Source organism: Thamnophis sirtalis, unplaced genomic scaffold (assembly GCF_051295495.1).
Source record: "Thamnophis sirtalis isolate CommonGarterSnake01/CBP01778 unplaced genomic scaffold, rThaSir2_p1.2 scaffold_12, whole genome shotgun sequence".
NCBI classification, from domain to species: Eukaryota; Metazoa; Chordata; class Lepidosauria; order Squamata; family Natricidae; genus Thamnophis; species Thamnophis sirtalis.
The window spans coordinates 59,733,233-59,753,538 of record NW_028261392.1 but is presented as its reverse complement, the minus strand read 5'-3'; the positions used below and the strand labels follow the sequence as shown (position 1 = coordinate 59,753,538).

Sequence of the window (20,306 nt, the reverse complement as noted above, 5' to 3'; positions counted from 1 at the left end):
AATTCTGCAGTTCGGCTGTTCAAATCTCACCGGCTCAAGGTTGACTCAGCCTTCCATCCTTCCGAGGTGGGTAAAATGAGGACCCGGATTGTTGTTGGGGGCGATATGCTGACTCTGTAAACCGCTTAGAGAGGGCTGAAAGCCCTATGAAGCGGTATATAAGTCTAACTGCTATTGCTATTGCTATTACTATCCAAGATTAAGAAAGAAACAATCCGTTCCTCTGTTTATTATGTGGCAACCAAGAATTTCACTAACCTTTTCGGGTTAGTGACTCTTTCATTCTCATATTGGTTCAGATAACACACACGACGGGAATTGTGATCATACCATTCTCGCACCCAACCTGACAACCAACAAGTTTTTAAAGAAGAGGGCCGAGAAGAGTTTATTGCTCTCTGCATATGAAGCCCATGTGCTGCTTCTGACCTATTTAAAGTCTGAGATCTAAATTGCAGGTTTCAATTATGATTACTATGAGTCAGAGTGGCAAGGCATTAAAATAATTCCAAAGGATTGCAAATCTTTCAGGAGCAAACTTAAGGCTGGTGCTAACACAATGCCAACATCACCCACAATCTAATTCATTTGCCATATGAACACATCAAGGAAGTTTAATTATAGGTAGCATTCATTCACCAAAATGAGATTAGACTCTTCATAGACTTAATATAGCTGATTTAAAATGCCACATACAGTTCCCTAAATTACCCTTCCTAGTGAAATGCTTCATAAACCTTACACTACATGACATATTCAAGCAAATAGGAAGTAAGGCATATCTAAGTCCTTATTGCAGCTTGGTTCGTAGACTCACTGAAGAGCCTTGGGGCAACTTTCTTCCTCAGGCTTACTTGGCAGAATGATAAATTATAAAAAACCAATCTTCAAGTCTGAAGTTTAATAACCAGAGGCTGCACACTACATTTGCTACTTAAAGGTATAGATGTGCGTGAGCAAGTTGCAAACATAGAATGGGGTGGAAAACCAAAATTACCATTTTTCTTTTCACAGGATTCTGGGTCCCTTTGCAATTATTAACTATCTGCTACTGTTTTGTCGCTTTCAAAAAACTTTGAAAAGACTCTTTTCACTGAATGATTCCAGCTAACTTGGAATCCTACGGCACGGTTCCACCACAAATCCGCGAAGCCCTTATCCGCGGAGACATAAGCGCGAAGACTAATTCGCGCCGTTCTAAGCGCTAAGGAAAAACGCCACCCTACCGCGATGACATAATCGCGGAGGGCAAATTTGCGCATTCCCAAGCACTCAGTACCCTAAACCTAACCCTAAACCTAACCCTAACCCTAAACTTAACGCTAAACCTAACGCTAAACCTAACGCTAAACCTAAACCTAACCCTAACCCTAAACCTAACCCCTAAACCTAATCCTAACCTTAATTGAAGTCGGCTTTCTGCCGTGGCGCCGTTTTAAAGCGCCCTTCTGTTGCCGCGCTGTTGCCGCGACGGTGATGACGCGCGGTGATGACGTCGCGGCTTTAGCGCCGCGATTTTATCACCGCGATTTTGACGAACACGGTTTTGTTGTGCCACGCTACGGCACTACTTAACGAAGTCTACAATGGGATGAAATAACGGATGGCAAACAAACAAACAAATAAACAAACAAATAAACAAACAAACAAATAAACAAAGAAACAAAAGTCTCTTGCTACATTACTTTTGACAGGAGGAAATAAGACATCCTCTGACTTCAGGTTGGCAAGCTGAGGTACCCTGCTGGTGTTACACTCAAGGTTTCACTGCTAGTTACTGTGCAACAGACTTATCAACTCTGATTCGTCGAAGCATTAACAGAATCGTAGGACCACTCAAACACACGATATTCACAGAAATATTATAGACCGATTACGAAGCAGCAACGAGGCAAAGTGCCTAGCAGATTCTTACTCCTCCAGATCAAACAGAAGGCAAATCAATCCACCCCCCGCCCCCATTATTGGTGCCTTCTATAAATTAGGGTTAGAAACCAGGCAAGAAATTCGTGAAAAATATAACATGAAAGCCTGCATTATATGACACTGTTTAAGCTGATCTGCCAGGATTCTTTGTACTTTTTTTTTTAAAAGACCCACCTAGAATACAAAGAGTACCGTTTCACCAAGAACCCCAAAGCCATGGCTATTGGATATTGCAGAGCCCAGGAGATGCCATTCTTCTGGAAAGTATGGAGAGGATCCTCTGACAATCTGCAGCTGTCCGATAATACCATAAAATGACTTTTACTAAATCGGGCCGATTCTCACATGGCAATAAATCCCAAGACGGTAAAACCTCTCCCAGCTGTTCACCGAGCTTTAACTGCAGCCATTGACATATGTAATCTATCCCAGCCATCATTCTGCCCCCCCCCCCCCCCGCATTATAAGCAAAACTAACAGGAAGGATTTCCAGGGCCAGTAAGAAAGATCTTCAAGTCCCTTACAATTTACCTAACAGGTAATAATCAACTGCCTGTATACTGAATATAAAAACCTGGTGATTTGTTTTTCTTTTTGAAAACAAAATTTCACAAGTGAAACGCAGGGATTAGTTTAATCCCTTCTTAATCACCTGCATAAGGAGCAAAACAAAGCAGCCGACAAGAATCATATGTCCAATTCATTCTACTTTCTTGCATCTCCAAAAAAAATAAATAAATCCTTCTTGGAGTAAGTAGGAGACCAAAATATGCCTGAAGTGCAAGCTGAAGCATGTTAGGCAGTATCAGAAATGAGACTGTACTGGAAGGATAATTTGCTTCAGACTCTGCTAAGGGAGAGACCTGCAATGGCAGGGGGATTTCTAAGAAATTGGAAAGTGCGTGTGATACACAAATAGCTGGGAACAGCTGTTCATGGCAAGTCGAAAACAAAAACAAAGCTTTCAGAAAGGAGAGAACACTAGTTTACATCAAAGGAGAATTATACACGTTTAGAGATCCGATTCCTTCCGATCGAGGCGTCACAGCGTTTTCTACAATTTCAGTTAAAATGTTTGTTTTTTTTAGTTGGCTTCAGTCTTCTTCTGAGTTTCTATGGTATAAATCTGAAAGAGACACCTATAACAATAGAAAAAAGAAAGGAAGGGAAGAAGGAAGGAAAGGAGGGGAGGAAGAAAGGAGGGGAGGAAGGGAGAATGGAGGGACGAAGGAAAGGAAAGGAGTGGAGGGTAGAAGAGAGAGGAAGAGAAGGAGAGAAAGTAGGAGAAGAAGAAGTGTGGTGGAGACAGGGGTGGGTTTCAACCGGTTCGCGGCGGTCCCTGCGAACCGGTTGGTCGCCGAACCCGGAAGTAAGTAACTTCCGGGAACGGCGAAGGGCGCGCCGGCCCGCGGTCCTTACCCGGTTTTGACGAGTTCTGCGCTTCCACGCATGCACAGGACGCATACAGCGCCTGCGCGATCGTCCAGGAGCAGCTGGAGCGTCGCGCAGACGCTAGTACGCATGCATGCACCACGCGCGTGCACGAGGACATCACCGGCCCCGTTCCAACCAAACCGGTTGGAACGGGGCGAGAAACCCACCCCTGGGTGGAGAGGTAAGGGAAAAAGAATGAGGTAAGGGAAGGTGGGTAGAGGGGAGAGAAAAAGAAGAAGAGGAGGGAAGAAGAGAAAGAAAGAGGAGAGAAGGTAGGAAGGAGAAGAAAAAGGGTAGGAGTAGGGAAGAGATAAGGGAAAGAAGAAGGGGATGGAGACTAGGAAGGAAGGAAGTGGAGAAGGAAGGGAGGGAGAAAGGAAAAGAAAGAGAAAACAAGGTGGTGTCTTAGCAGGTGCAAAGGATGGTAAACAAAGCATTCTAAACTACACCTTATAACCTTCCAAATGGGATAATAATAATATACGAATGGCAAAGAAAAAGAATAATTATGTGAATGTATATCTATAATCTGTATGTAAGAGAACAAATGATAGTAAAAATATTTAGCATAATATAGGTAAATAATATCTGGTCATAAGTAGCTAAGTTTAAATAAATAAAGAAATGTACATACAAAAGGATAACGAAAAAGGATATTATGAATGAAAGATAGAAATGTATATTAGGGAAAACACTAACTGCAAAGAAACCGATTCGGAACTGCTGTATGATATACGATGGAATTTATTGTTCCTATGTTGTTTTTAATGTTATATGTTTGTTTTTGTTGATGTGTTGATGTGTTTAAAATAATATGAAAATAATCCAATTCTGTCTTTCTCATAATTGAAAGATTCCATGATAGAAATAAGAGACTTGGTTAAGACACACTTTCCCCCCCACAAAAAAAGAGGGTAAAAATCTGGGTGTGTCTTATACTCCAAATGCAGCCCTGCTGGCCCCCACCCTTCGGACATTTTCAGCCTCCGCGCATCACATTTTTGGCTGTTCCAGGCTGCGCCACGATCCCTGGAACCGCCTGCTGCCTGAAACGCTCTTTTTCCTTCCCGATTGCAACCGCCACCCACTCTCCGCCTGGGTCGTTTGGAGAAGGGGCAGGTGACGGTGGCTCTGCGTGAGAGGTGTAAGGCAAGGCAGCTTGCTGCTCATCCTGCCCCTTCTCCAGACGACCCAGGCAGAGGATGGTCAGCTTCTGCTCCTGTCCCAGGAGACAGATCTGGCCAGGAGGAACACCCCCCCATTTTTGCAATCGGGGAGGGAAAAGAGTGTTTCAGGGGGAGGGCGGTTCCAGGTGGCGGGGATCGCAGATCTGTCTCCTGGGCCAGGAGCAGAAGCCTCCGCCTGGGTCATCTGGAGAAGGGTCAGGCCGAGCAGCGAGCCAGCTTGCCTTACTTACACCCCTCAGACAGAGCCCACTTCATCTGCCCCCTCTCCAGACAACCCTGAGAGAGGGCGGTTGGTTTCTGCTCCTGGCCCAGGAGACAAATCTTCAATCCCCACAGCCTGGAACCGCCCTCCGCCTGAAACGCTCTTTTTCCTCCCCGATTGCAAAAACGGGGCATGCATGGTTATGGTTATGGTTTTATTATTTATAGGCCGCCCTTTTCCCTGAGGGGACTCAGGGCGGCTTACAATATATAGGGAGGGGAGTACAAGACAGTAAGACATAAAACAATACATAAGTAAAAATAGTACACAACATTCATCATTCGGGTGGGGACGGATTACGATCTTTATCCCCAGGCCTGACGGGATAGCCAGGTCTTGAGGGCTGTGCGGAAGGTCTGGACGGTGGTGAGGGTACGAATCTCCATGGGGAGATCGTTCCAAAGGGTCAGAGCTACTACTGAAAAGGCTCTCCTCCGTGTAGTTGCCAGTCGACACTGACTGGCGGATGGAACTCGGATTCCTCCTGGCCAGATCCATCTCCTGGGCCAGGAGCAGAAGCTGACTGCCCGCCACCTGGATCATCTGAAGAAGGGGCAGGTGAAGCAGGCGCTGTGTGAGGTGTAAGGCAAGGCGGCTCGCTGCTTGGCCTCCCACTTCTCTAGACGATCCAGGTGGAGGGGTGGTTGGCTTCTGCCTGGCCTGGGAGACGGATCTGGCCAGGAGGAAAGAGAAGGCAGAGAAGGAGGAGGAGAGCGTGCTCTTTTTCCTCCCTATTCCAAAAACGGGGTTTGCAGAATAAGCTTCTGACTGAGGCAGCAAAGGTGCAGGGGCTTGCTGGGAACAGGAGGCGGATCTGACCAGGAGGAATGCATGCCCCCCTTTTCAGTCGGGGAGGTAAAAAGCATGCGGAGGCCAAAAAATTGCATTGCGTTTCTGGCAGTGGATCTGGCCAGAAGGAAAGAGAAAGTGAATCTGCGGAGAAGGAGGGCGCATGCTGCACAGCTCTATGATGTGCATTGGGGAATGGGGAGGAAAGCATTTTCGGGTGGCAGCACCGGCCACACGCCCCGTTTTTGGAATCGAGGAGGAAAGCGTTTTCGGGACAGCAGCGCTGTGATCCCCTCCCTGATTCAAAAAATGGGGCGTGTGGCCAAAATTGCTTTCCGCCCCATTCCCCGATGCACATCGCAGAGCCGTGCGTCATGCGCCCTCCTCCTCCTTCTCTGAGCGTTGTTTTGATCCTGCGATCTTCTATGAGCTGCCTTCCTTCTCAAGGCAGAATAACGTTCTGCTATCTTTGCAGAGAACTTCTCTTTTCTATTTTAAGGGGTTGAAAATCATCCCCCGCCCCACCCCACCTCACCCCACGCACTCCAGTTAAATGTGCATAGGGTGATAGGGTTTGTTTTAAATGGAGAAAAAGATCTGTGCTGCTCGTTATCAAAATCCAAGTGGAAAGGAGGATCCCCCGCTGCCTGGAACCGCCCAAAAATGTGAGGCACACAGGTGGCGATGGCCTGTGGCAATCCCTGCAGCCTGGAACAGCTGATTGGGGGTATTACGCCCGGGAATCAGCTGCTCCTGCTAAATCAGGCTGCTGAAGCTGACCAGGCCATTTGCTATTTGCTGCAAGGATGCTAGCCAGATTAATACTGATTGGATGCCGGTAGGCAGAGGCAGAATTTTCCCCCCCAGTTTTCCTCCCCAAAAACTAGGGTGCGTCTTAAACCCGGTACGTCTTATACTCCGAAAAATACAGTATTTTTATTTTCATAATAAATTGAACATGAAACTGATCCAATTCAGTTAAGTATAGTTTCTCTAACTGGTAAATACAGTAAGTCCATTGCCAGGACAAAAAAAAAGTAAAAGCAAGTCCATTAATTAATCCAATTTTAGACTACCCACCTCTCTTTCTCTCTCACACACACAAAATTAAACTCTGCAGGTTTTTAAAAAAATACAAAGTCTTCTTAAAGGCTAAGGTGGGCAGCTGCCCCCATGTTTTATTGTGAAATCAGTTCCACAGATAGGCAATAATCATACAAAAAGCTCAGAACTTTCACAGGTGTTATATGGTGGCAGTGGGAAACCTATGCGTAAATTCCACAAATAAAAATTATTTCTGTTTGGTAGAGACTGCACAGAAAATAGTCCAATGCACGCTAAAATTGTATTTTAATGACTGTAGACCAGTAGTGGGTTGCTAACCGGTTTACTACTGGTTTGCTTGTGCACGCGTGCGCATGTGCACACGCAACGCTTCTGCGTATAAGCATCCAGGCGGGGGAGTGGAGCCTCCACCACTGCCACTACCAGTTTGGCTGAACTGGCAGCAACCCACCTCTGCTGTAGACTGACTGTAAACAAATTTAATCAGAAATATCCAGCCCCACGGAAACTGTGACTGTTGTGTATTTTAAAGTGTTGTTTTGTTTATTTATCCCCTCCCTTGTTTATTGTAAGTTGCCCGGAGTCCTTCGGGAGTGGGCGGCATACAAGACAAATAAAACTAAAAACTAAACTAAACTAAACAGAAAATTAACAAAGGGTTTAATGTATTTTAATTGTATGCAATAAAAAAATCATTTTAATATTTGTATTCTGTTTTCATTCTTGTTTTTCAGTTAAGACGCAAAAAATAAAACTCTATTATTAATACTAGCACACTGGCAATGAGATCATTTTAATCCATGTAATCTATTTAAAGTCGGCAGAGAATGGATCTATAATAATTTCTATTTGACAGTATTTATAGACCAGTTCGGTCTCAGTAACTTGTGGGCATTGTACAAAAATAATCCAAACTATGAATATATACATTAAAATATATCCATATACACATTTTTTTAAAAAAAACCACAAAACCCAGATGAGTGCCAGAATCACTTTAGAATATGAAAGCACTCTGAAATAAATAAAAAAATGTTTTATGCAAACAGAATAGAGGCTAATCCCAAGGAATTATGTAATAGAGAGAGATGTTACTTAGAAAGCTGGCTTCCTGGTCCAGTCCCCTTAATCTCCTGGTCCAATCAAAATTTCCCATCAATTTTAACATGAAGGAAGGTCAAGAGCCAAGGTGGCGCAGTGGTTAAATGCAGCACTGCAGGCTACTGCTAGATCAGTAGGTCAGCGGTTCAAATCTCACCGGCTCAGGGTTGACTCAGCCTTCCATCCTTCCGAGGTGGGTAAAATGAGGACCCAGATTGTTGGGGGCAATATGCTGACTCTCTGTAAACCGCTTAGAGAGGCCTGAAAGGCCTATGAAGCGGTATATAAGTCTACTGCTAAGTCTACTGCTATATTCCGTTTCCTTTCTCCCAAACCCGAGATGATTCTATGCCTTGAGTACAACCTGAAAAATGATGATTGTAACAAGTGTTTGTTGCTACATGATTGGCGGTACTAAACTGACCTTAAGGTTAAGATATGAACAGTAGTAACTACAAAGAGATCTGGTTTGGGCACTCTACATCTTCGGTCACAGTTTTCCCAAGATACTTTCCCAAGATCAGGCACAGCAATTTACACCCAGGAAGCAAATGATTATTATTTCTGCAAGAGTTAGGACTCTTGCTCATCTATTTCTATTTGCACTGAGTTAAATAACACTTTTGAAATTCTGCTCTTGACTTGGTGATGTTCAACCGGTTCACCGACAAATGCGCGCTCGACAAAAGCGCGCCGACGAAACTGCGGGGAGAAATCTGCAAGTCTAAAATTGCACCGACGAATGAGCGCAGAAGCGCGCTGACAACAGCGCGCCAACAACAGCGCGCCGACAGAAGCGCGCTCTAAACCTAACCCTAAACCTAACCCTAAACCTAATCCTGAACCTAACCCTAACCCTAACCCTTACCCTAACCCTTACCTTAACCGTAATCGCGCTTCTGTTGGGGCTCTTTTGTCGGCGCGCCTTTGTGGGCGCGCTGTCGACGTCGCGGCTTTATTGCCGCGGTTTTGTCGGCGCGCTGTTGTCGGGCGCGCATTTGTCGGGTCACGTGTCCAACCATGTTAATATTTGAGAATAGATTAACTGTATTAAATCCAAGAGAAGTAAGCCTTTGAGAAATCATCACAAAGGTATTGCTTTCTTCTAATTAAGACAATATTTTAAAAAAAGGATAAAGAGACAGAAATGTTTCAAAAAACTGAGGAAATGGCAAGCTATTTTAAACATTAGAATGGGAACTTAAAAGACTACCAGAGATAAATGCATTGATATTATGAACACAATCATTAAGCTAAAACAAGCCATTTGAGGAAGAAATGGGTGTTCTCTGAACTAATGACTTCCATCAATACTGCCAATGGTATCACATTACTCACATCTACAATCTCAACCTTCACGTTAGCTGTGTGTCTGTGTGTGTGTGGGGCTCAGTTCACTCAACCACCAGCTGTTAGAATGTAATGAAGTAGAATTGGAAGCCAAAATGCCTCTAACAATACTAAACAATTTACATATTTGTCCTAGGACTTCTTGAATCAGTCTGGTTTTTCAATTACTGCAACGCTTCCCCATTTCTCCTTTTTATCACAATCCTCCCTTTTCAAACATCCATTAATGCAAAACGGAATAATTTTGGAATAATGATTGAAAATTGTCCAGTTTTCAAACTAAAGTAATTATGTTTTTGATACATTCTCTGTCAAGTTGAATTCAACTCCTGGACATGACCATATTGTCTTCTTGTCAATAACACAAAATGATTTGTCAGTGCCTTTTTCTAGGATTTACTGAGTACTAAGTTTAGCCTCGTATTTCATAATGAAGTTAAGAATGCCCAAGGGCAGCCATTTAACTAGCTATGCACTGTTACTGTACTGTTGTGGCCCAGCAGGAGCCATTGGAGCTGCCACCAGACTCCGACAGCGAGGGGCCCTCTGAGTCGGCTCTGGAGGAGGTAGAGGACCCTGGACAGGGTTCCGTCTCCAAGCAGGGTGCAGAGAGACTGGTTGGCCACCAGGAGGCACCTGAGCCTTGAACCAGTGGGGAGGAGACAAGGGAGAATGAGCCGGAGGCCAGTAGTGAGTTGTTCCTGGATGCACGCCATCTAAGAGCTACTCGGTGTCAGGAGCAATTATGCAATTACAGGAGGTAATTGCGCTCAGCTGATGGTCACTAGGCTCCTCTCCAGACTATAAAAAAGACTGCTTGTGACACGCCCTTCTTGCAGAAGTCAACACATTGACTAAAGAGAACGTAACTAACTTGGCAGGCTGCCAAGGTTTGTCTGAATTGCTGCCAAGGTTTGTCGGACTTGCTGCCAAGGTCCTTATATGTTTGTTTGCTTGGCTTTCAGGCACTGGGATTCTAGTCTTGTTATTAAAGGACATTCTAATTAAGCTTGTCTCGGCTTTCGTTACTGGATGGAGGAGGGGGTCAGAACACTGTACTGTAGGAGATGATAAGGCTGAGCCCAAAGGAGGGGTGTAATGCATCATAAGCCATGAGTTCCTGTACGCCCACAAGAGATCTAAGTCCAAATCACCTTGAGTGTCTTATTCCCGCTCATTTCCCTTGACCATTAATAGATCAGATTTTGAACTGCCTGAATCTCCTGACTTCCCTGGCACTTGATAGTTACCCATGAAATAGAAGACTTTTCTACTTTGGAAAAGACCAGGAGAAGTCACAGATTTAGGTTTCTCATAGTTATAAAGACAATTTAAAACGTATTCTTGATGCCTACAGATATATTAGAAAGATAACAATATTAATTTATCTTTAAAAGAAGCTTTATGTCAGTGGTAGTCAACCTGGTCCCTACCGCCCACTAGTGGGCGTTCCAGCTTTCATGGTGGGCGGTAGGGGTTTGCTGTAACTCTGCTTTATAAATTTTATAAAGTAAAGTTACTTCCCTACTTTATAAATCACCATTACTGTGGAACCGGTGGGCGGTTAGAAAATTTTACTACTAACAGAGATACAAAAGTGGGCGGTAGGTATAAAAAGGTTGATTACCCCTGCAATGGATGGATGGATGGATGGATAGATGGATAGATAACAGAGAAAGATGATAGAGAGAAAGTGAGAGAAGATAGATAGATAGATAGATAGATAGATAGATAGATAGATAGATAGATAGATAGATAGATACAGTAGATCAGTGGTAGTCAACCTGGTCCCTACCGCCCACTAGTGGGCATTCCAGCTTTCATGGTGGGCGGTAGGGGTTTGCTATAACTCTGCTTTATAAATTTTATAAAGTAAAGTTACTTCCCTACTTTATAAATCACCATTACTGTGGGACCGGTGGGCGGTTAGAAAATTTTACTACTAACAGAGATGCAAAAGTGGGCGGTAGGTATAAAAAGGTTGACTACCCCTGCGATGGATGGATGGATGGATGGATAGATGGATAGATAAGAGAGAAAGATGATAGAGAGAAAGTGAGAGAAGATAGATAGATAGATAGATAGATAGATAGATAGATAGATAGATAGATAGATAGATAGATAGATAGATAGATACAGTAGATCAGTGGTAGTCGACCTGGTCCCTACCGCCCACTAGTGGGCATTCCAGCTTTCATGGTGGGCAGTGGGGGTTTGCTGTAACTCTGCTTTATAAATTTTATAAAGTAAAGTTACTTCCCTACTTTATAAATCACCATGACTGTGGAACTGGTGGGCGGTTAGAAAATTTTACTACTAACAGAGATACAAAAGTGGGCGGTAGGTATAAAAAGGTTGACTACCCCAGCTTTATGTAGTCAGGGTTCCCTGTCAACTAATGTCCAGGAGACAACTAATATATTCTTTAGCATTTCGTAACTCTTTTGTCAAGTGCAACACTTAACTCTGTGATACCATTTCCCGTAAAAGCAATTACTATGCCGTGGTCAAGACTTTTGTGAAGTAAAATGCACTTCATCAGGGGAAAGCTTGTACTATGACAAAGAATGTCAACCTTTAAGGTGTCACAAAACTTTTCATTGCATATGAAGAGCCGAGGTGGCGCAGTGGTTAGAGTGCAGCACTGCAGGCTACTTCAGCTGACTGCAGTTCTGCAGTTCGGCTGTTCAAATCTCACCGGCTCAGGGTTGACTCAGCCTTCCATCCTTCCGAGGTGGGTAAAATGAGGAGCCGGATTGTTGTTGGGGGCGATATGCTGACTCTGTAAACCGCTTAGAGAGGGCTGGAAGCCCTATGAAGCGGTATATAAGACTAACTGCTATTGCTAAGTAAACTCCAAGTACAACTGTCCTTTGGGAAACTATTCTGGTAAGTTAACCCATTCACCAGTTTGCAACAAGCTTCGGTGGGTCAGTGAGTGAGCCATCATACCCCCCCAATGGCAAAGGTTTCCTTGAGTTTTAAATCGTAGATTGTAAAACCTAAGTGGAACATTTCTGGTAGAAAAAAATTGTCAGTTTATTTTAAGTGAAACTTCTTAGTGGTTTTGTATGTACTAATGCAGATTAATATATCTCGCCAAATTCTTGGAAAACAAATAATCCTTTTTGCCCTTACCTTTCTTCAATGGTCTGACGCCGAAAGCTGGTATTCCTATCTAGCTTAGATTGGCTCTTTGTTCTTTTGATTGAGCCTCTAAGCCGTCTACTAAAGAATCCCTAAAAAAGACACAAGAAAGGAAGTTATACAAACCAGTATTAATATTTTAAAATAACTTCTCTTCAAAAAACTGGCTTCAGCAATACTCAGTGTATGCAACTCAAACAAAGATAATGGTAATTGTGATAATACGACTTATATCTGCCCCAGGTAGGAATTAAAAAAAAAAAAAATCAGTAGCAGGGGAAGAAATTGTATTATATCTTAAAACTCTCTAGGAATAATAGAGACACAGGTTTACGTCAGCAAAAAATAAATTGAATAACACTATAGATTTCTTGAGAATTGCCAAACAAGGTCAGAGAGAGGGAGAGGGAGAGGGAGTGAAGAGGGAATGCTTATGTGGTGTTGACTGGAATGAGAAGCAAGATGGTGGGCCAGGACTGACATTTGCTTTAATTTAATAATTACATTTAAGGGAGTTAATATCTCATCAGATCTTAGCACAGATGATCTGAGATAATGAAGAAATTAATGAAGGTATCCTCTCCCTCACTGTCAGTATCTTCAATCTTTTCTTTCTCAGTCCTTATAACGTACCTATCCTTGAATCAAAAGGAAAAAAAATGTTTTAAACTTCTGGGTTAAACCTCTGACCCATTAAAATCTAGGACAATTATTGTTTAGCATGTCCGAGAAAGTTTTAACACAATTCTATAGCCTCCATTTTGCAATATATGTAGGTAAAACAAAAAAACAACAACATGTGTCTCTGTGGTAGTTCTACAGGCTATCAGACTAACTTACACGCCAGAATGTTCCATTAAAAAAAATCAAGACATGGCTATTAGTAACAGAAAACTCTCTTCATTTTTTCCCCATAAAAGTAAAGTACTGCTTGTAATGATCTAGAGCAGGGCTGTCAAACTCCTGGCCCACGGGCCGGATGGATCACATGCTGGGCACAGCCATGCCCGGTTTAGCAAAGGCGGGAAAAATCCCAATACGTCATGTGACACCGCCATGACAGTGTGAGTTTGACCCCCATGATCTAGAGCAGTGGTAGTCAACCTGGTCCCTACCGCCCACTTGTGGGCGTTCCAGCTTTCATGGTGGGCGGTAGGGGTTTTGTCCGATACTGAAGCACTTTCCTTTTTTTAAAAATGTAATTGACCTCCCTACTTTATAAATCACCATTACTGTGGGACCGGTGGGTGGTTAGAAAGTTTTACTACTAACAAGAGATACAAAAGTGGGCGGTAGGTATAAAAAGGTTGACTACCCCTGATCTAGATATATATTTGGGTGTTAAGTACAGTAGTTCCATTTTGTATTTAATTACTGTATAGCTTGAAACATATAATATTAAAGTATTTTTTCGGTATCTTTAAAGTAGAAAACTAAGAAATTAAAGAAAAAAGAATTTCAGTTACCATGCACATTTAGCATTTAAAAAGCAATTGTTAAACTGAGCCAGGTTCAGATAATTGTAACTCAACTGAGGCAAAATTTTAATCAACAACCAATAAAGGACAGAATAGAGAAGTAATGATAGAGGAAACAAAGGGGGGGCATAGAGACAATAAAAGCAAGATCTATAAAAATAAAGGGCCAATGTCATTAAGGAAGCTATCTATACTTGTCCATGGTATTGAAAACAAACCCAATTAAAGGGTGATTTGAAAGAGAAGTTTTGAAATATGCTTTATATAAGAAAGTAATCAATATATGCTTTAGGCTTTCTCTCAGAGTCACAGTAAGAACATAAGAATAATAATTTATTGCAGGGATTATTCAGAAAAGCTAGCCTCAAACACAATCCTCAATGGAGTATGACATAAACTTGCGAGGTAAATGTAGTCCTCAATTTACAGCCCAGTGGTGGGTTTCAAAAATTGTTGGAACCTACTCTGTGGGTGTGGCCTCCTTTGTGGGAGTGGCTTGCCACCCATGTGACCGGATGGGAGTGGCTTGCCGTCCATGTGACCGGATATGAAATTATGAATTAGTACTTAGGTCGGTCCAAGTAGCTATTCAGAAACTCTGGCGTTGAAGCATGCAGGTCTTAAAGCTGTCAAGTTACAAGTTCCTTGTACCCCTAACCCTTTAGAAAAAAAAAAACTAGGGGTCTTCAAACCTGACAGCTTTAAGACTTGTGGACTTCAACTCCCAGAATTCCTCCTCCAGTCACGTTGGCTCAGGAACTCTGGCATTGAAGCATGCAAGTCTTAAAGCTGTCAAGTTACAAGATCCTTGCACCTCTAACCCTTTAGCAGTGGTGGGTTTCAAAATTTTTTGGAGCCTCTTCTGTAGATGTGGCCTGCTTTCCGGGTCCACTGGTGGAACCTCTTCTAACCGGTCCGGTAGATTTGACGAACCGGTTCTACCGAATAGGTGCAAACTGGTAGGAACCCACCTCTGTTACAGCCATTCCTTTAGCAACAGTTTGAAATGACAGTGGCATTGCAAAAGCAGCCTATAAGTGGTTCTCAACATTTCTGACCATCGCAGTATCCACATAGTCATGTGATCAAAATTTGGGCAATCAAGTATAATACATCCAATTGTTAATAACTCTTCTTGCCATTGTGATCAGGAGGCTGTTATCCTACTCTTGGTTGATCACTCTTCAGGGAACTTCTAAGGTGGATTCAAAAATTCATATTAATAGCTATAGCTATTAGAAACCATCTGGTTCCTCCGCTCACGCTATCAATATTAACTAATTATTCTAGCATTTTCTCACTATTTAAAATTGTTAAATAGTTGTATTGTACACTGGTGTTTTACTGTACAAATAAAGTCTATATATTTCTGAAGTATTTTTAGGAATAGTTGATGACTTGGGACAATGGCTCATTTCTCATGGATTGGTTTCCATCAGGAATATAAAACAGGTTGTGTAGAAGAATTGTGTACATGTTGCTTATTGTCATAGCTACATATTATATGAGTACACCTATCTTAATTTAAATTAAAGCAATTTTAAAGACTGAGTTACATCTGCCCCTTTGACAGAAAGAGTATGGACAGAATGCAAATGTCTATCTTTTTTTATTTCTTGGATATTATTAACGTAGTTACTAAAACTGTATATATCACTTCCAGGGCCGGATTTTCCTATAGGCTAACTAGGCTTCAGCCTACGGCCTCAAGATCAAGAGGGGCCTACATTCATATTGTTAGCAAAATTAAAATTACACTATTCTAAAAGCAGTGAACACTAAAACACTGAACCGAAAATAAGGAGAAATTCTACGCATATGACTAATAAACAAACATAAAAATGTATTGGTTAAGATCGTTCCAGCGCCGCGGCAGTTGGAGAGCCCGCCCACGTTCCCGGCACCGGCAGTCGGGTGAAAGGCGCGGCCGCTCCCAGTAGCCGCCCCGTCGACGCGGAGCCCACCAGCGGCCAGGTAGGTGAGGGAGAGGAGGCCGAGCCAGGCAGCTGAGCGCAGCAGGGGAGGCGGCTGGCCTCGCTGCCTTTGCCACAGAGCAGAGCCGCCCTCCATCGGGAGGCCAGCTATATATAATGATATATATTGATATATATCACAGTAATGATGTATTTTATTGTCTCTCATGTAATTTACAAACTTAAAAATGGGAGGTGAAAGGGCCTCATAAGTGGAATAGCCTAGGGCCTCTTTTCATCTAAATCCGGCACTGATCACTTCCCTTAAAATTTATCATAGCAGTTTGCCCATTCTGCTTTAAAAATTATGGTCATAGAATTGTTTAAAATCAGTTAACACAAAACATACAGTTGGTTTCATAAAATAGCCCAAAAGGGGGGCAAAATCTTGTAAAGTAAGTATTACATTTTTCTTGTTCTTTTAGGCACTTTTTCCAGACATCCAATACTTTTTTCTGAAGAATAATAAAAACTGTACAATATCTACCAGGGTGAAAAGAACTAAGCAAGTTCTCCAGCAGATCTGATTCAGCCAGAATCAAAGACCACAATTATATTTTATGATTATATGATTTTCAATATTTTCTTCATATTTTACAGAGAAATATGGAATAAATATTACATGTATCTTGTAATAATCAGATGTTGCCAATTAATAACTGTGTCACAGATCATCAGTTACTACATTTTAGGAATCACACTACACCTATAGGTTATTAATAATATTGATTAAATATTATTTATATGGCGCAGTGGTTAGGGTGCAGTACTGCAGGCCACTTCAGTTGACTGTTATCTGCAGTTCAGCGGTTCTAATCTCACCGGCTCAAGGTTGACTCAGCCTTCCATCCTTCCGAGGTGGGTGAAATGAGGACCCAGACTGTGGGGGCGATATGCTGACTCTGTAAACCGCTTAGAGAGGGCTGGAAGCCCTATGAAGCGGTATATAAGTCTAACTGCTATTGCTATTGCTAAATGATTTTTTTTACATTTGCCTGTTTTGTTATTCAAAATCATGAAAACAAATATTTATTAAAAGACATGAACATAAATTACTTCTACTTCATTCTTAGTCTTTCTGGTTAATAAACCCTAACATTTTTTCCAGAATCTTGGCGCTAGATGTGTTTTGCCCTTGTCAGATGAGCTTTTCATCTAATGGGAAAAAAGAGGCAACTGCTTAGGAAGAAAGAAAAAAGCTCCTGGTTGTTCATAAAACTTACAAATTTATTTTAATGATACTTAATGATACCCCAACTTGAATGTCTGTATGTAATTTTTAATTTTATGAGTATTTTTATTATTGTGAATACACCCTTCTGTTGACTTTTACCACTTTAAAAATATTCTTTTCACAAGGAATAAATAAACCCCTTTTAATTTTTGCTACCTGTATAAAATAGCATCAGTTGAAATAGTCATTTAGGGAGCACTATCATTTTTTATTGTTGCTATATGGCCAACGAGTGATGCTTTAATTTTTCCCAATTTCTTATAAGCTTGTTAATGTTTTTAATTAGAAGATTATAACTGCTTCCTCATATATAATTCAGATCTTTAGTGAAATAGTATTTCTAAACACTTAAGATTACAGTGCCTAAGGGTGCAACAAGCTGCAAGTTTTTCTGGGGAACATTTAAAAAGCATCCTCTCTCTTTGAAACGTGAACTTGCTACTGCCCGGAAGATATATTTAGCAAACTGAAGTAAACTTTAAGGTAACTTTAGCTAAAACTGGTCAGCTTTCTAATGTCTTAAGACTTACAAAGCAAAATATTACCTGCAAAAGACTGTATTCTTGGTTACGTATCTTTTATGCCCCAGCTTCAACTTCTGAATTAGCCAATAGCCCTAAACTAGTGAACTGCAATGGCAAATAATAAAAATGGGGACACCTGTGCCATAAACAGATCTCATCTGTTAATTAATGGAACTTAGCAGAAAGGTCAGTATGCTAAATAAACTGCAATAGTTTATACTGTTGTTTCATCTGTATAAACTTGGTTTAAAATCTCCCCCAGCATTATTATTATACAATTGTATCACAGCGGCCAGTTGTTTCGCGGGATTTGGCATTGGTTACTAGTCGGGCCCCACCCAGGGGCCTAGGACGTCGTAACGTATTTTCATAATATGCGTGCAGATCCAAGCAGTGTGGCTTTTTGCATTTGACTGATGGTGATTTTGTCAATTTTTAACTGTTTTAAATGTGATTCCAGTGCTTTTGGAATAGCACCCAGTGTGCCGATTACCATTGGAATTACCACTGCTGGTTTGTGCCATAATCGTTGGATTTTTATTTTTAAGTCCTTGCGATTTTTTCATGTTCCTTCTCGGCGACCCTGCTATCACCTGGTATTGCTATGTCTATGATTGTGACCTTATTTTTCTCAACCAGTGTGATGTCTGGTGTATTATGCGCCAGTATTTTGTCCGTTTGTATACGGAAGCATTATTATTATTATTAATATCATTATTATTCCATTTTCTTACCCCAAGCTCTGGAAATCACTCTTCACATAAAGTACATCTTTTTAGGACAGATCATTTGTGCCAAGATGTATAATAGCATCAACGTCACAGTCCTTACTTGCATTCTTGACTATCTTAAGAATACGCCTCTTGTCTCTGCTGGCAGTAGCACCTGGCAGACACCTGATCTGTTTCAAAACCTCCATATCCTTTCCTAAATTTACATCCCTTACGATTGAATCACCAACCAGAAGGTGACTTCTCTTTTTACACACCTTGATCTTCTTGTGCGACTGATGTGTGATACCTGGGTTCCCATTTTGCCTTTCCAATGAAAGTTCTTCATTTTGGACCACAATCCCCTGCTTATTTGAGTCATCATTATCACAACTACCTTGACCTGTCTCTTTAGTGTCCCCATTAAGGTCACCAAGGACGCTATATGTGTTATGCTGGGTCACAGCAAAAGCTTTGTGTTTATGGTTCACAGCTCTCACCATGCCAGATCCCACGGTTGTCCAGACTGCTCTTCTCCTGCAGGATCTTTGCGATAGAGGGGGTTGATAGCATGGCATCTCCACAGTGTGGAATGGCCGAATTGGGCACCTAATTTCTACTTGGAGAGCACCGATTAGAGATTCTAGGTAGGTAATCTGTCTATGTAGACTAGTAATTTGTTTACAAAGGGGACAGTATCCAAATTTGAAAAGAATACTGCGAAAGACAGGTGCAAAATAGATATTACATTGCACTAAGCTGGTCATTTTGAAATAAAACAAAATCACAATCTTAAGCGCACTAATCCAGAATGTATTATTGCTATTTTGGTTTATAGATATATGATTCTACCTAGTCCTCTTTGTCTCTCTGACTCCGCCCTTGTAGCCTATAAAAAAAACCTATATTTTTCTCTGATTCTTGATTTTCTTCTACCAACACACAGACACAGACACAGACACAGATACACACACACAATTTCTGTAGCCAAGATGCATAAAATGACTGACTCAACAAGCAGAATGTGGCCTTTTCAATTCTGATTTTACTGTTTTTTTGCGGAACAATTTCAACTGGTGATGCATTGGGCCATAACATTTACAATTCCCAGTGATGATCAGGATATTACATGCTGTTAAAAAGCTGCACCAGGCTCTGATACTAGGGTGAGCTTACTAGATCACTGGTGGGCAGAGAGTTGATTCTTAAATCCTTGAATTGGTGATAAAACTGACTCACAAACGTATTTATTTTTCTCGCCTATCCCAAAGATATGTTTTTGAGGTAAATTCTTAACTACATAACACATCGATGAAACAACTTAAAAAATATGGGAATAATAGCAACGCACTTAGAAGGAAAAACATGGTTAAAACATTAAGCTCTAAAGCATGCTGCCAGAGGGAAATAATATAACACCTTTTTCAGAAGATGCCACTGAGAGAAGAAAAACATGAAATTGCACAGGTAGGAATGAGGATAAAGAACCACATATTTTGAGGGAACGCAAGGAAATAAAACTAAGGAGGTGAACTAAGTGGGAGGCTAATTCCAAGGATGGAAGTTTTTCACAGCACTTCCTGGCATTAATTAGAAATCTGCTCAGTGACAACTTTCTTGGGATTTACAAAATTGCAGGACGAAAAAAAGGGGAGGTATGCAGCAAGATTGACAGATCAGGTAAAATAGAAATAATTGAAACTCACCAAGTAAACCTGTATGATAGCATATTTAAACAAAATGATATCCATTATGAATATATACTGTGTACAATACGATAACATTAATTATACAAATTAGTACAATGTAATGTATTCCATTAAAGTTACAATGGAAAGAAACAGCATAACGTGGCGGCTAGCCAGGTGTCCTACTGAAAGTGATCGCAATTCATAACAATCAGGAATTTCTGAATTTAATGAGAACAAGCAAGTATGCTGGTAAACTCTATTGATTGTTCTTCTTGTTCAATGGGAATGGCTGAAAAGATGAGCAGAAATATTTCAATGGCTATCTTGATCTGTGAGCCACAATTTTTGACTGTTTCCTCGGATGGAATTCATTATTATTTGTTCTTGGCTTTTAATTCCTGATTAATCTGGGAGAACAAGCCAGATTTCAAGTTT

General features: G+C 41.5%; 1 protein-coding gene and 1 long non-coding RNA gene across 5 annotated transcripts in view; one reads left to right on the top strand and one right to left on the bottom strand.

Moving 5' to 3' along the window:
* LOC148043371 (uncharacterized) overlaps nt 1–20,306 on the top strand; it is a 481,921-nt gene that overhangs the window by 211,215 nt on the left and 250,400 nt on the right. The window lies entirely within an intron of this gene.
* Nucleotides 1–20,306, bottom strand: part of RASAL2 (RAS protein activator like 2) — a 269,272-nt gene that overhangs the window by 60,513 nt on the left and 188,453 nt on the right. For all 4 annotated transcript variants that reach the window (XM_087726825.1, XM_087726824.1, XM_087726823.1 and 1 more), the window contains exon 5: nt 12,253–12,353. In XM_087726825.1, the coding sequence (XP_087582951.1) occupies nt 12,253–12,353 (101 nt within the window). The remainder of the gene's footprint in view (nt 1–12,252; nt 12,354–20,306) is intronic.